The sequence below is a fragment of the Staurois parvus genome, unplaced genomic scaffold (genome assembly GCF_062004578.1).
Source record: "Staurois parvus isolate SC_StPar_1 unplaced genomic scaffold, SC_StPar_1.0 ptg000909l, whole genome shotgun sequence".
NCBI classification, from domain to species: domain Eukaryota; kingdom Metazoa; phylum Chordata; class Amphibia; order Anura; family Ranidae; genus Staurois; species Staurois parvus.
Genome location: NW_028318705.1, coordinates 829,179 through 843,272, shown reverse-complemented (window position 1 = coordinate 843,272; position 14,094 = coordinate 829,179). Strand labels below are relative to the sequence as shown.

At 45.7% G+C, this 14,094-nt stretch overlaps 1 protein-coding gene across 1 annotated transcript; it reads left to right on the top strand.

Annotated features, from left to right (window-relative positions):
- Window positions 1-242: 242 nt before the first annotated feature.
- On the top strand, window positions 243-13,438 carry LOC149442142 (uncharacterized). The gene is made up of 3 exons (XM_089656484.1): window positions 243-364; window positions 3,657-3,721; window positions 9,978-13,438. The coding sequence occupies exon 3, from the start codon at window positions 9,980-9,982 to the stop codon at window positions 11,678-11,680; it is 1,701 nt and encodes a 566-aa protein (XP_089512610.1). The 5' UTR covers window positions 243-364; window positions 3,657-3,721; window positions 9,978-9,979; the 3' UTR covers window positions 11,681-13,438.
- Window positions 13,439-14,094: the final 656 nt, after the last annotated feature.

Sequence of the window (14,094 nt, the reverse complement as noted above, 5' to 3'; positions counted from 1 at the left end):
TTTGACCCATGTATGGCCTGCTTTAGGCAATCCTGCAACAGATCCATACACGCAGACAGGCAAATGAATCTGCTGCATGGACAGGAGACAGATTTCTATGATACACTTCAAGAATTTAATAAAGTTTTAGTACGTCTTCTGTCACTTGCAGTATTGTAGAAGTACTGCAGCTGATCAGGCTGTCTCAATAAAGTTGTTGTTGTTGTTGCATGGATGTGAGCCTCATGGTGTCAGGAGGGTGTTCAGGAAGTGAGCTCTCTAGTGGTGACACCCTGCCTGACCTGGGCACACAGGAAGGAGTCACACAGCACACTGACATCTCTGCATCCATCCATCCTGCAGCGTGCACGGTTCGCCCCTGACTGTAAGTACAGGCATGCCTGCGGTTGGGTCTGCTTCTGCAATGGGGGGGGGATTTCCTAAAACTGAGGGAGTGCAGAATCTGGTGCAGCTCTGTGCAGAAACCAATCAGCTTCATTGGCAAAGCTTCATTGAACAAACTGAAGTTAGAATCTGATTGGCTGCCATGCACAGCTGCACCAGATTCAGTGTGCAGCAGCGTTAGTACATCTCCCCCTATGTGTCCATTCACTATGAGGGTTTAGTAACGCCCACGGCTTACTAGGTGACAGAAAAAGGGAGATTCATTCCCTCTCTATTTATCATCATTTAACCACTTCCAGTCCGGACACTTCCCCCCTCTTCCAGTCCGGACGTTTCCCCCCTCTTCCAGTCCGAACGCTTCCCCCCTCTTCCAGTCCGAACGCTTTCCCCCTCTTCCAGTCCGAACGCTTTCACCCCCCTTCCAGCCCGGACGCTTTCACCCCCCTTCCAGTCCGGACGCTTTCACCCCCCTTCCAGTCCGGACGCTTTCACCCCCCTTCCAGTCCGGACGCTTTCACCCCCCTTCCAGTCCGGACGCTTTCACCCCCCTTCCAGTCCGGACGCTTTCACCCCCCTTCCAGTCCGGACGCTTTCACCCCTCTTCCAGCCCGGACACTTTCACCCCCTCTTCCAGTCCGGACACTTTCACCCCCCCCCCTTCCAGTCCGGACGCTTTCACCCCCCCCCTTCCAGTCCGGACGCTTTCACCCCCCCCCTTCCAGTCCGGACGCTTTCACCCCCCCCTTCCAGTCCGGACGCTTTCACCCCCCCCCTTCCAGTCCGGACGCTTTCACCCCCCCCCCTTCCAGTCCGGACGCTTTCACCCCCCCCCTTCCAGTCCGGACGCTTTCACCCCCCCCCTTCCAGTCCGGACGCTTTCACCCCCCCCCCTTCCAGTCCGGACGCTTTCACCCCCCCCCTTCCAGTCCGGACGCTTTCACCCCCCCCCTTCCAGTCCGGACGCTTTCACCCCCCCCCTTCCAGTCCGGACGCTTTCACCCCCCCCCTTCCAGTCCGGACGCTTTCACCCCCCCCCCCTCCAGTCCGGACGCTTCCCCCCCCCCTTCCAGTCCGGACGCTTCCCCCCCCCCCCTCCCAGTCCGGACGCTTCCCCCCCCCCCCTCCTTCCAGTCCGGACGCTTCCCCCCCCCCCCCCCTCCTTCCAGCCCGGACGCTTCCCCCCCCCCCCCCCCTTCCTGTCCAGGCCAATTTTCAGCTTTCAGTGCTATCACACTTTTGAATGACAATTGCGCGGTCATGCAACACTGTACCCATATGAATTTTGTTAGCATTTTTTTGAGATAGATAATTCTTTATTTTGGTGGTATTTATTCACCACTGGGATTTTTATTTTTTTGCTATATAAATGAAAAAGTCCAAAAGTTTTGAAAAAAAGTGTTTTTCTTATAAAATTTTGCAAATAAATAATCTTTCTTCATAAATCTTGGTCAAAATGTATTCAGCTATTTTTTAGTAATAAAAAAAAATAACCCAAATTAGTTTATAACCAAAAATTATAATTTTTCAGAACATTTTTTTGACATTTTAATAAAATTTTTTTTATACTATTTGTTTTTTTCTTTCTTTTTTAACCACTTCCGACCGGCCGTTTGTATATAAACGGCCAGACGGTGGCAGTGCAGGGTCAGGTGGCCGTTTAGGCCTCCCCGCACCCTGCTTGTGCACGCTCCCCGGGAGTGCGCAGCACCGCGATCCAGTGCCCGCTGTGTCCTCCGGACACAGTGGAACACTGATTGTCAGATGGGACCTCTTTATGAGGTCCTGATCATGTGATCTCTGATTGGCCAATTAGTGATCACATGCAGAGTAGTAAGCAAGATGTCACTTGTGACATCATTGCTTACTATGTGTGAAATCTGTGAATGATCACAGAGATCACATGATACAAGTATATTCACAACGGCCTTGTACCATGTGACAAGCTGTGACCAATCACAGCTCACACAGTAGTTCTCAATGGCTGCAAGAATGCAGCCAGAGAGAAAGAGAAATGATTGCTTTTACATACTACATGGGTGTAAAAGCAATCAGTGTAAAAAAAAAAAAAAAAATTTATAAGAAAAACACTTACTTTTTTCAATATTTTTGGACATTTTCATTTACATAGCAAAATAAAAAAAATAAAAATCCCAGCGATGAATGAATACCATCAAAATAAAGTTTTATCTGTCTCAAAAAAATGGTAAAAAATTCATATGGGTACAGTGTTGCATGAATTGTCATTCAAATGAATTCATTCATTGTCATCACTGGCCAATCAGTGATCACATGATCAGGACCTCACAGAGAGGTCCCGTACAGCGATCGGTGTTTGCGGTGCTGCGCGCTCCCAGGGAGTGCGCACAATCCAAAATGGCGTGCGCCGTTTATGAACAGCAACCCGCCCCTGCACTGCCACCGTCCGGCCGTTTTATATACAGCAGCTGGACGGCAAGTGGTTAATTTACATGTATTGGTATATATTTTTTTTTTTTTAGCAAAGACGTGGACCAGAATACATTTTGCCATTTATGACAAAATTTGATTCTTTAAATTTTTTTACTGGACATGTTTAATAACAAAAAGTCAAAAATATTGTTTTGTTTTTCCTCAAAATTGTCGGTCTTTTTTCTTTATAGCGCAAAAAATAAAAACCACACAGGCGATCAAATACCACCAAAAGAAAGCTCTATTTGTGGGGGGGAAAAAAGGACCCAAATTTCATTTGGGTGCAGCGTTGCAAGAGTGCGCAATTGTCAGTTTAAGTAACGCAGCGCCGTAACACAAAAATGGCCTGGCCAGGGAGGGGGGTAAATCCTCTGGAGGGTGAGGGGTTAAGGAGGACAGCAGTGACAGCCTGCACATTGCTGCCATATTTATTTATTTCAGGTACTTATATAGCGCCGTCAATGTACACAGCACTTTACATATATATTGTACGTTCGCATCACTCCCTAACCCTCAAGGGGCGTACAATCTAAGGTCCCTAACTCACATTCATACATACACATACTAGGGACAATTTAGACAGGAGCCGACTAACCTACCAGCATGTCTTTGGAGTATGGGAGGAAACCGGAGTACCTGAAGGAAACCCACACAGGCACAGGGAGAACATGCAAACTCCAGGCAGGTGGTGCTGTGGTTGGGATTCGAACTGATGACCCTAGTACTGCCAGGTGGAAGTGCTAACCATTTAGCCACTGTGCTGCCCAAATTGGTTTCCTATAAAGCCCAATACATGTTTTTAATTCTGTTCTTTTATTTTGCAGGTTATCTTTGACCCCTCAGGAGCCTTTGTCTTTCTTCCTGGGAACAACCAAAACTTCAGGAGCAAGTTAGTGTCTTGTGAATGAAATAGCGGGTAACATCGGTTATGGCTTTAGATTTTCGCTGTTTTTATTTGACACAATGAAGATCTCATTCAGGAATGATTGTGAATAAAGTCAGTGGAAGGCTATGGGTGGCCACACATGTCACAATCTAGTTGTTCAATTCATTTTATATTTACTAAGAGTTCTGTAGTCTGGGGGCAATGCCTGACTGAGAAGGATTGCTTAGGCAAGCTTCCATACCAAGCAAAAGAAATTTCAGTGCACACTAAAGCTTGAAGAGGTAATTCGGCCCCCTTGATCGTGGCTTGACCCCCATCCACCAGTGTTGCCATTTTTGATTGTCCAGTACATGCGCAAATGCACCAAAGGACTCACCTGGGCTTCAGGAGCTACGATGGTTCTGAACACACGCCACTGCTGTTCTCACACGTGCGGAGGAAAAGAGATCTTGGGAGAGTGCACGTGATCAGCATAGGGCCAATCAGCCCTGTCTAGACAGAGGTCAGGGGTTTTGCATCCTCCTAGAGCAGAAAAAAAACTCCTACAAGCTTTAACCAGTGCTCTGCTGGACACTGATAGAAGTCACATGATTACTCTAACTGCTGTTGAGAAAAGGTGTTTAGCAGTTTATATTTAATAAAATAATTGTAATTCCATGTTCTGTGTACTGTGGGAGATCAGATATAGTGAATGCGGGGTCCTGGGAGACCAGATATAGTGAATGCGGGGTCCTGGGAGACCAGATATAGTGAATGCAGGGTCTTGGGAGATCAGATATAGTGAATGCGGGATCCTGGGAGATCGGATATAGTGAATGCGGGGTTCTGGGAGACCGGATATAGTGAATGCGGGGTCCTGGGAGACCGGATATAGTGAATGCGGGGTCCTGGGAGACCGGATATAGTGAATGCGGGGTCCTGGGAGACCGGATATAGTGAATGCGGGGTCCTGGGAGACCGGATATAGTGAATGCGGGGTCCTGGGAGACCGGATATAGTGAATGCGGGGTCCTGGGAGACCGGATATAGTGAATGCGGGGTCCTGGGAGACCGGATATAGTGAATGCGGGGTCCTGGGAGACCGGATGTAGTGAATGCGGGGTCCTGGGAGACCGGATGTAGTGAATGCGGGGTCCTGGGAGACCGGATGTAGTGAATGCGGGGTCCTGGGAGACCGGATGTAGTGAATGCGGGGTCCTGGGAGACCGGATGTAGTGAATGCGGGGTCCTGGGAGACCGGATGTAGTGAACGCGGGGTCCTGGGAGACCGGATGTAGTGAACGCGGGGTCCTGGGAGACCGGATGTAGTGAACGCGGGGTCCTGGGAGACCGGATGTAGTGAACGCGGGGTCCTGGGAGACCGGATGTAGTGAACGCGGGGTCCTGGGAGACCGGATGTAGTGAACGCGGGGTCCTGGGAGACCGGATGTAGTGAACGCGGGGTCCTGGGAGACCGGATGTAGTGAACGCGGGGTCCTGGGAGACCGGATGTAGTGAACGCGGGGTCCTGGGAGACCGGATGTAGTGAACGCGGGGTCCTGGGAGACCGGATGTAGTGAACGCGGGGTCCTGGGAGACCGGATGTAGTGAACGCGGGGTCCTGGGAGACCGGATATAGTGAACGCGGGGTCCTGGGAGACCGGATATAGTGAACGCGGGGTCCTGGGAGACCGGATATAGTGAACGCGGGGTCCTGGGAGACCGGATATAGTGAACGCGGGGTCCTGGGAGACCGGATATAGTGAACGCGGGGTCCTGGGAGACCGGATATAGTGAACGCGGGGTCCTGGGAGACCGGATATAGTGAACGCGGGGTCCTGGGAGACCGGATATAGTGAACGCGGGGTCCTGGGAGACCGGATATAGTGAACGCGGGGTCCTGGGAGATCGGATATAGTGAACGCGGGGTCCTGGGAGATCGGATATAGTGAACGCGGGGTCCTGGGAGACCACATATAGTGAATGCGAGGTCCTGGGAGACCGGATATAGTGAATGCAGGGTCCTGGGTTTAGTAACACTTTAAGTCTTCAGTCTATGACAGTCCTTTCTAGCATTACAAATAATATATACTATATTGAGCCCTTTGGAGACACCAGAGGCTGCATTTGAGGCCTCCTATACCTTCTAAGTTGACAACCACTGAGTTAAAGCGCCATTGCTTCAAAAACCACCTCCAGTCATGTACGCTTCCTTCTCCATCCTGCAAATCTGCTTGTTTCCTGGGATTAGTAGCTCCAGTTGTCCTTCCTGGCCCTTCAGATGTAAGCACTGCAAATCGTATAGACCCCAGCACCGAAGTTATGTCTTCTTCTCCAACTCCTCCAAGGCATTCATAAAATTAAGCCTCTGTGAGTTTTTGTGGATGACCTGGAGGAGAAAGGGAAGACATAATCTTGGTGCTGGGGTCTATGAGAACTGCAGTGCTTACATCTGAGGGGCTTGAAAGTACAGATGTATGTAGAAAAGGGTCTCCAAACTTTCTAAACAAAAGGGTCAGTTTACTGCCCTTTTCAGACTTTAGGGGGGCTGGACTGTGGCCAGTTGGGGTAAACCATGTCTCAAGCTTGGAGTTCAGTGGGATTAAAACAATTACATAGCTCCTGTGGCCAGTAGGTTGAGGAATAGTGCCCCATCCTTGGTGTCAGTGGGAGGAATAGTGCCCCATCCTTGGTGTCAGTGGGAGGAATAGTGCCCCATCCTTGGTGTCAGTGGGAGGAATAGTGCCCCATCATTGGTATCAGTGGGAGGAATAGTGCCCCATCATTGGTGTCAGTGGGAGGAATAGTGCCCCATCATTGGTATCAGTGGGAGGAATAGTGCCCCATCATTGGTATCAGTGGGAGGAATAGTGCCCCATCATTGGTATCAGTGGGAGGAATAGTGCCCCATCATTGGTGTCAGTGGGAGGAATAGTGCCCCATCATTGGTGTCAGTGGGAGGAATAGTGCCCCATCATTGGTGTCAGTGGGAGGAATAGTGCCCCATCATTGGTATCAGTGGGAGGAATAGTGCCCCATCATTGGTGTCAGTGGGAGGAATAGTGCCCCATCATTGGTATCAGTGGGAGGAATAGTACCTCATCATTGGTATCAGTGGGAGGAATAGTGCCCCATCATTGGTGTCAGTGGGAGGAATAGTGCCCCATCATTGGTGTCAGTGGGAGGAATAGTGCCCCATCATTGGTGTCAGTGGGAGGAATAGTGCCCCATCATTGGTATCAGTGGGAGGAATAGTGCCCCATCATTGGTATCAGTGGGAGGAATAGTGCCCCATCATTGGTATCAGTGGGAGGAATAGTGCCCCATCATTGGTATCAGTGGGAGGAATAGTGCCCCATCATTGGTATCAGTGGGAGGAATAGTGCCCCATCATTGGTATCAGTGGGAGGAATAGTGCCCCATCATTGGTATTAGTGGGAGGACTAGTGCCCCATCCTTGGTGTCAGTGGGAGGAATAGTGCCCCATCATTGGTGTCAGTGAGAGGAATAGTGCCCCTCACTGGTGTCAGTGGGAAGAATAGTGCCCCATCTTTGCTGTCAGTGAAAGAAACCATGCCCCGTCCTTGCTGTCGGTGAAAGAAACCATGCCCCGTCCTTGCTGTCGGTGGAAGAAACCATGCCCCGTCCTTGCTGTCGGTGGAAGAAACCATGCCCCGTCCTTGCTGTCGGTGGAAGAAACCATGCCCCGTCCTTGCTGTCGGTGGAAGAAACCATGCCCCGTCCTTGCTGTCGGTGAAAGAAACCATGCCCCGTCCTTGCTGTCGGTGGAAGAAACCATGCCCCGTCCTTGCTGTCGGTGGAAGAAACCATGCCCCGTCCTTGCTGTCGGTGGAAGAAACCATGCCCCGTCCTTGCTGTCGGTGGAAGAAACCATGCCCCGTCCTTGCTGTCGGTGGAAGAAACCATGCCCCGTCCTTGCTGTCAGTGGGAGGAACAGTGCCTCTTCATTGGTGTCAGTGGGAGGAACAGTGCCTCTTCATTGGTGTCAATGGGAGGAACAGTGCCTCTTCATTGGTGTCAATGGGAGGAACAGTGCCTCTTCATTGGTGTCAATGGGAGGAACAATGCCCCATCTTTGGTGTCAGTGCCTCATCATCTAAATAGGATTCTAATTATATCTAAATACCATTCAATAATCATAATTCCTCCCATTGACACCAACGATGGGGCATTATTACTCCCATTGTCACAAACAATGGGGCCCTAGTCATCAATTCCTCATGAATGAACATGCTTTTTGGAGGAAAGAATGTCTTTTTTCCTCCAATCAGCATGTTCATTGTTTTAGACAAGAGAACTGCAGCACAGCTGACTGGCTCCTTGTGCTGTTTCTCCTTCCAGTCTGAGCTCTGCTGAACAGGGAATTGCAAGAGGCTGAAAAAAATGTCAAATTCAGGGACGTATGTTGCTTGTGTTAAAAATAAAAATATTTAATATGTAGTAAGTATTATGTATTAAACACAGGGCTGCGCTTATTCAGTAGTTCAGTGTTAGTAAAAGCTAATGACAATAATTCTTAAAAATGCTGACCCCCCTCCAACTTTCTTGCATGGCCTGTATAAAAAAATGTATTTTTTTTTATTTTTTATTTTTATTCTGGTCCGGTCATGTGATCTAGCAGCTCTGGCGCCTCTGTGTATGGGAGCGTTCGACAATGGCTATGAATCCCCGGAGACGTGACGTCACCCGCCGCCTCCTGTTGGCCTTGCATTGACAGTGCTCCCTCCTCTCCCCTGCAGCAACCACTCTCTGACACAAAGGAGCTGGAGCTTTTGGATTATGTGACTGGACCAGATTGAAAAAATGTATTTACGATGATTTTATTTATACAGGCTACGCAAAATAGGTAAGAAGAGGAAGCATTTTTGCAGATAATTGTCATTATTTTATCTTCGTAAATAAGGGTGTTACATTTTATCTGCTCTGACTGCTGCTGCTGTGCTGTCTTGTTATGTCTCCTGCTGGCACCAGTTGCTCTGCCAGGTCCAGGCTGTCACTGGCACTGCTACGTGAGCCCTGGTGCTGCCTATGTATTGCAGAGCTGAGGCCTGCCTGTGGCTCTATTGTTGGCTCCGAGGATCTACTAGGAGTACAATTTCACTGTCGGAAGCCCTTAGGTGACTTCTCAAAGTAATATACACTGTATGGCCAGAGGTTTGTGGACACCTCACCATCACACAAATGTGAGCTTTTTGAGACATCCCATTCCAAAGTCATGGGCATTAACACGCAGTTGACCCCCTTACCCATTTGCAGCTTTAATTGCTTCCGCTCCTTTGGGAAGGCTTTCCACAAGGAAAACTATGCCTTTTCTACTGAACAGCATTTGTAAGGTCAGTGAAGAGTCAATGTGCCAATTCATCCCAAAGGGGTCCGATAGGGTTGAGGTCATAGCTCTGTGTAGGCCACTTGAGCTCCTCCACACCAAATTCATCAAGCCATGTAGCTGTACAAAGGGTCACAGTTATGTTGGAACAGAAAAGGGCCTTCACCAAACTGTGGCCACAAGGCTAAAATGTCTTTTTATGTAGTGCCAACTATATCCTTTGGTGGAAACACTTGAACTCTATTATGTTAAGGGGTGCACTTGTACTTTTTGGCCATATTGTGTTCAGGTGCCCACATATTTTGGACATTCAGTTTTTTTTTTTCATTTTATTTTTGTTTTGGGTTTTTTTGGGCTATGCATTTCAGGGAAAGGAAATGGAAAGTTCAGCCCACAGCTATGCCCTTGGAGTTGCCAGACAAGCAGTGTGGATGAGAATCTCCCTTTTTTATACAAGGACAGTATTACATAACTAAACAAAAAAATGGCAACCACTCCAATCACATTATAGCTTTTTAAAGTACTGTAAGTGCACATGGAAGGGCCTCCATCTTGGAACATATATAACAGTTAATAAATTGAGGGCGAATAGGCCTGGAGGTAGTCCATTCCACCCTTAAAGGCACAGTAACACACAAGAACCCAGCATGGTACAATGCCAGCTGAAGACCTCTAGTGTGTCCCCAAGCCAGATCTAGCAAAGAAAAAACAAAAATGGCAACAACTCTAGTCAATTTGTAACTAGCTTTTTAAAGTAAAGTGCACATGGAAGGGCTTTTCACAGAAAAAAATGCAATACAAAAATTTCCCTCCACACTTACCTGCTAGCCAGCAAAATACCGATTAAAAATAAAAACATGTTTTGGATGGGGTTCATTTTACAGTTGGCAAATAGGAGTAATGTGTTTTTTTTTTTTCTTTTTTTAATTATAGAAATGCCTAAATGCGTAGTGAGGAAATGCCCTCATCAAACTGGAAAAAAGTCAATTTACCCTCAGATTGTTCTTCATCCATTTCCCAAGAACATTATGCTTATTAAAGACTGGCTACGCTTAGCAGGAATGCAAGAAGAGCACTTGGAGCTTGTCTCTTTGGAGATCCTGGGGGACAAACGGTCAGACAAGTTCAGAATGTGCTCAGCACACTTTACACAAGATTCCTATATTTTGAAAGGGTCAAAGCGGGTCCTTAAAGTGGATGCTAAACCAAGTAAATTCCCAGAAACATCGGTACTGGATTTTGCGCATCCGCCAATGATGCATAGAATTGCTCAACGAGCCCAGATAGAAAAGAACATGGCCATCTCCACAGATGCTCGACCTGTAAAGCCAAAATGCAATTGCAAATGTCACACACGTCCCAATTCAATGCTTGTCAATTCAAGCACTCAAACCGAGGCTTCTGATTTTCTCATGCTCACATCTGTTGATCCTTGCTTCAGACTGGCCAATCATCAGCACGGAGACCATGGTTATTCTCATTATTTGCATCAAGAACATCCAACACCAGAAACAGCAATGGCCATGCAAATACCACCATCTCTTAATATAATCCCTGTTAAGAAATGGGAAAGAACAGACTTTCAATTCCTGCAAGAAAGAAACCATAATGAAGATGGCTTTCTAAGTTCAAAGGACACAAGATCACATACAGAATATACAGATGAAGAAATGGTAACGAGTGACGATTCCTTCTTTAAAATAATAACTGTTGAAGACTGGCAGACAGCTGAAATTCAGATCAAGCAAGAGAATTTCCAGAATGAAAATGGCATTGCGCATTTGGGGAAAATCGACTCAGAAAACACAAGGCACACCGATATAATGCCATCATTCCATGCAGTATCCAACCAGAAGAAGGGGGATTATGTCACCGAAAGAAAGAAAGAGTTTATTGAAGATGGAAATGTTAGCTTGCCTTTGGAAAAGCCAATCCACACAACAGTTGCGACATCTTTTGGCAAGAATCCTATCAAAAAGAAGGAAGACAAGAAAGTTAAAGTCAAGAAGCAAGACCCTTGCAAGCAGAGTACGAGTTTGCTGCTTGAGAATTTAGCAGATGACCTTTCCAATGCAACAAAACCCAAAAGAAGAAAAAATGACAAAGATTCCGATTTGTTTGACCCAATAAATCCTTTATCTGATGAGGAGAATACAGTGCCTTCTACACCACCCTTGTCATTGGAGGAGAAGTATGCCAAAGAGAAGAAGTATGTTGTATTTGAATCGTGCCTTGATGTCCTTCTGCTCAACATGCGTTGTCAACAAAATAATTGTTCAGAAAGGATAAAACAATATCACAAGCACACAGTGGGCTCCTTGTTAGTGGTATTTGCCACGTGCTGCAGGGGCCACAATTTCAAGCTTTGGGAAAGTCAACCTCGTGTGAATGGAGTTGGCGCCGGAAATGTTTTGCTGGCAACGATGCTTGTACTGACCGGCTCAAGTTTTTCAAAAATCAAGGCACTGTGTGACATTATTGCACTGCAGATATTTTCAGAATCTTCTTTCCATAGGTATGAAGATAAATATATTTTTTCTAGTATTGACCAGTGGATACAAGAAGAAGATGAGTCTGAAATGATATGCAGAATCGAGGAAGAAGACACGGTTTTAGACAGAAGACGGTCTGTGTGAAAGAAAACGAAAAAAAACAAAACATTGAATGTAATCATGACAGATGTCATGGCTAACAAAGTTCTAGGCGATAAGACTGCTTGAACTACCTAGTGTTCCCCTCTGTTGGAATAGAGCTTCAAGTAAAAGGTTTCAAATATGTAAAGATAGAATTTTAGAAGATTAGTGCTGCACCATCAAAAGCAAGTTATGAGGCATCAAACTTCAGTAAGAAAATGGAAGTGGAAGAGAACATAGCTTGTACCTTCTAAGATCCTCTTTCAACAGCCATATATAGATATTCATCTCATCCCCAACTATTTCTGTCAATACAGGAGAATTTACCTAAAGTTGGACAACCAACATTCATTACCAGAGGAAGGCAAAATCAGTCATTTCGAGGAGCAAAGTAGAGTCTAAATTTGAAACTTTGCTTCAAGTAGCAATAAGCCTCAGTGTGGGTGAACATACTGAAAATTGCGGCACTGAAATGTTTGCATTGGTCACACTATGCAGTCAACTCGATAAAGAAAAAAATATCTTACAATTTGGTAAAAGCGCTAATAAAAAAGATACACTATTCTAAACAAAAGAAGAAAAAAGTTGAATATTACACACAAAGACTGCACTGTTAGATGTGTTTACAAAGTCTACACTTCTATATCCTCCATAGAGTTTATAAAGTAAAGTAACTAAAACGAAGACTGCACCATCAGATATATCTACACTTGTATATCCTCCATAGACTACAAAATTTAGTAAGAGACACAAAAACGGCACCAATGGATATGTCTGCAAAGTTTTTATATACTTCTTGGAGTAGGACCTCCAAAATAGATTCAGTATTCCAAAAAATATCATAGAACCAACATGTGATTCAACTTCAAATAGGATGTTTGCAAAGGTTAAATGAAAGTATATTTATTATATATTCCCTTAGAAGGGATGTGGATAGGATTGCAAGATTAGGAGTTAGCCCACCACCCAAAAGCACCTAAATAATAAAGTCATAGTTGACTGTTGATCAGTTCAGCCATCCATGGGCTTCTTTTGAGAAACATAGTAGTGAGATGTCCTGGTCGAGTCCCAGCTTTGTATTTGTGTAATGCAAAACTACTCTGACCTTGAGAGGAAGACCCCCCCTCCCCCCCCCTCCATAAAGAGCTGCTGCAGTTCTGCAGAGACGTGGATGGAAGACGTTGGTGTGTGGATTTGGATTCAACTCAAACCTGAAATATCAGTTTTATCTCAACAGCCTCTTTGAAGGCCAGTGGCTCTACAGAGAAGTTGCTTATGTAGAGAAGAAAAAAAACAATAATATGTATTACATTAAAAGTTAGTTTACATTTTTCAAAACTAAAGATATCTATATGAATGATTGTGAGGGGACATTTTTGTACACCCTGCAGACTTTCTGCCCAGCAGACCTATGGAAACCTACTGCAGTCAGCCATTTTCCACTGTAAAATGGCTTCTAGAGAGTAGTAGTTCGATATTAACTACACATTGTGTTCTTACACTAGTCGAACCCTCGCATATTCTCATAAAGTTGGGAGAACTTTTTCATACATCTGTAAAAATACTCTTTTTTTTTTTTTTTGCTGTAAGGCAACATACGTATTCGTTTACCCATTTTTTCAATTTTTTTTTTTTTTTCATCCCGGTCAAATTTCCTGGGGAGAATTTTTACACTGTTTACAATGTTGATGGGTTATGCCCAATATTGTTATATGATGTTGTAAGCTACAGCCTGATTAAATAAAGTTTAATTATTTGTTTCTTGTGGAGCTGTTTCATTTGCAAGACTTCAGTGTGTCTAGATCAGTACCTTGTAGGGAAGAAAAGTTGGGGTTAGCACTCCCAGAAATCCATTGAGCTCCAAACTTCCTGCAGTAGGCTGATAATGTTTCCTTTGCTACATTGCAACCTCAAAAAGTGTTGTCAGCCCTGCCAAAGTTCTCCCCTGCTGGACTACTTAAGCTCTTCTACTTATATTACAGAGAACAGGGCAGGGCTGACAGCTCTGCCTTACATTTCAGTGCATTAGAAAAGAGTTGTCGCTACAGGACGTTAGGAGCACACTGGAGTTTTGGCAGGACTAACCCGTAATTTTCTGCAGCATTTTAAAATTGACAAAACATGGCACTTATGATCACACATGGTGGACCTATCCAATCGCCCATGCTCTGTGGACCTAGGTTTATGATTATTGCATATAATTTTAGAGGCTACCATTCTGATGACACCAAGCGTGGCGTTGCTCAGTTTGAAACCAGGTGAATTCTCCAAACATCAATTTAGAGTTATGACCCATATACTCAGGGCTACTAAACAAGTTATAGCCAAAGCATGGCTAACTAATACCCTATCCTTGGTAGCCGTAAAAGCTAAGATCAGGGATGTGAAACTAGTGGCCCTCCAGCTGTTGCAAAACT

Coding starts and splice junctions, on each gene's coding strand:
- LOC149442142 (XM_089656484.1), top strand. CDS start 9,980: ATGCCTAAATGCGTAGTGAGGAAATGCCCTCATCAAACTGGAAAAAAG.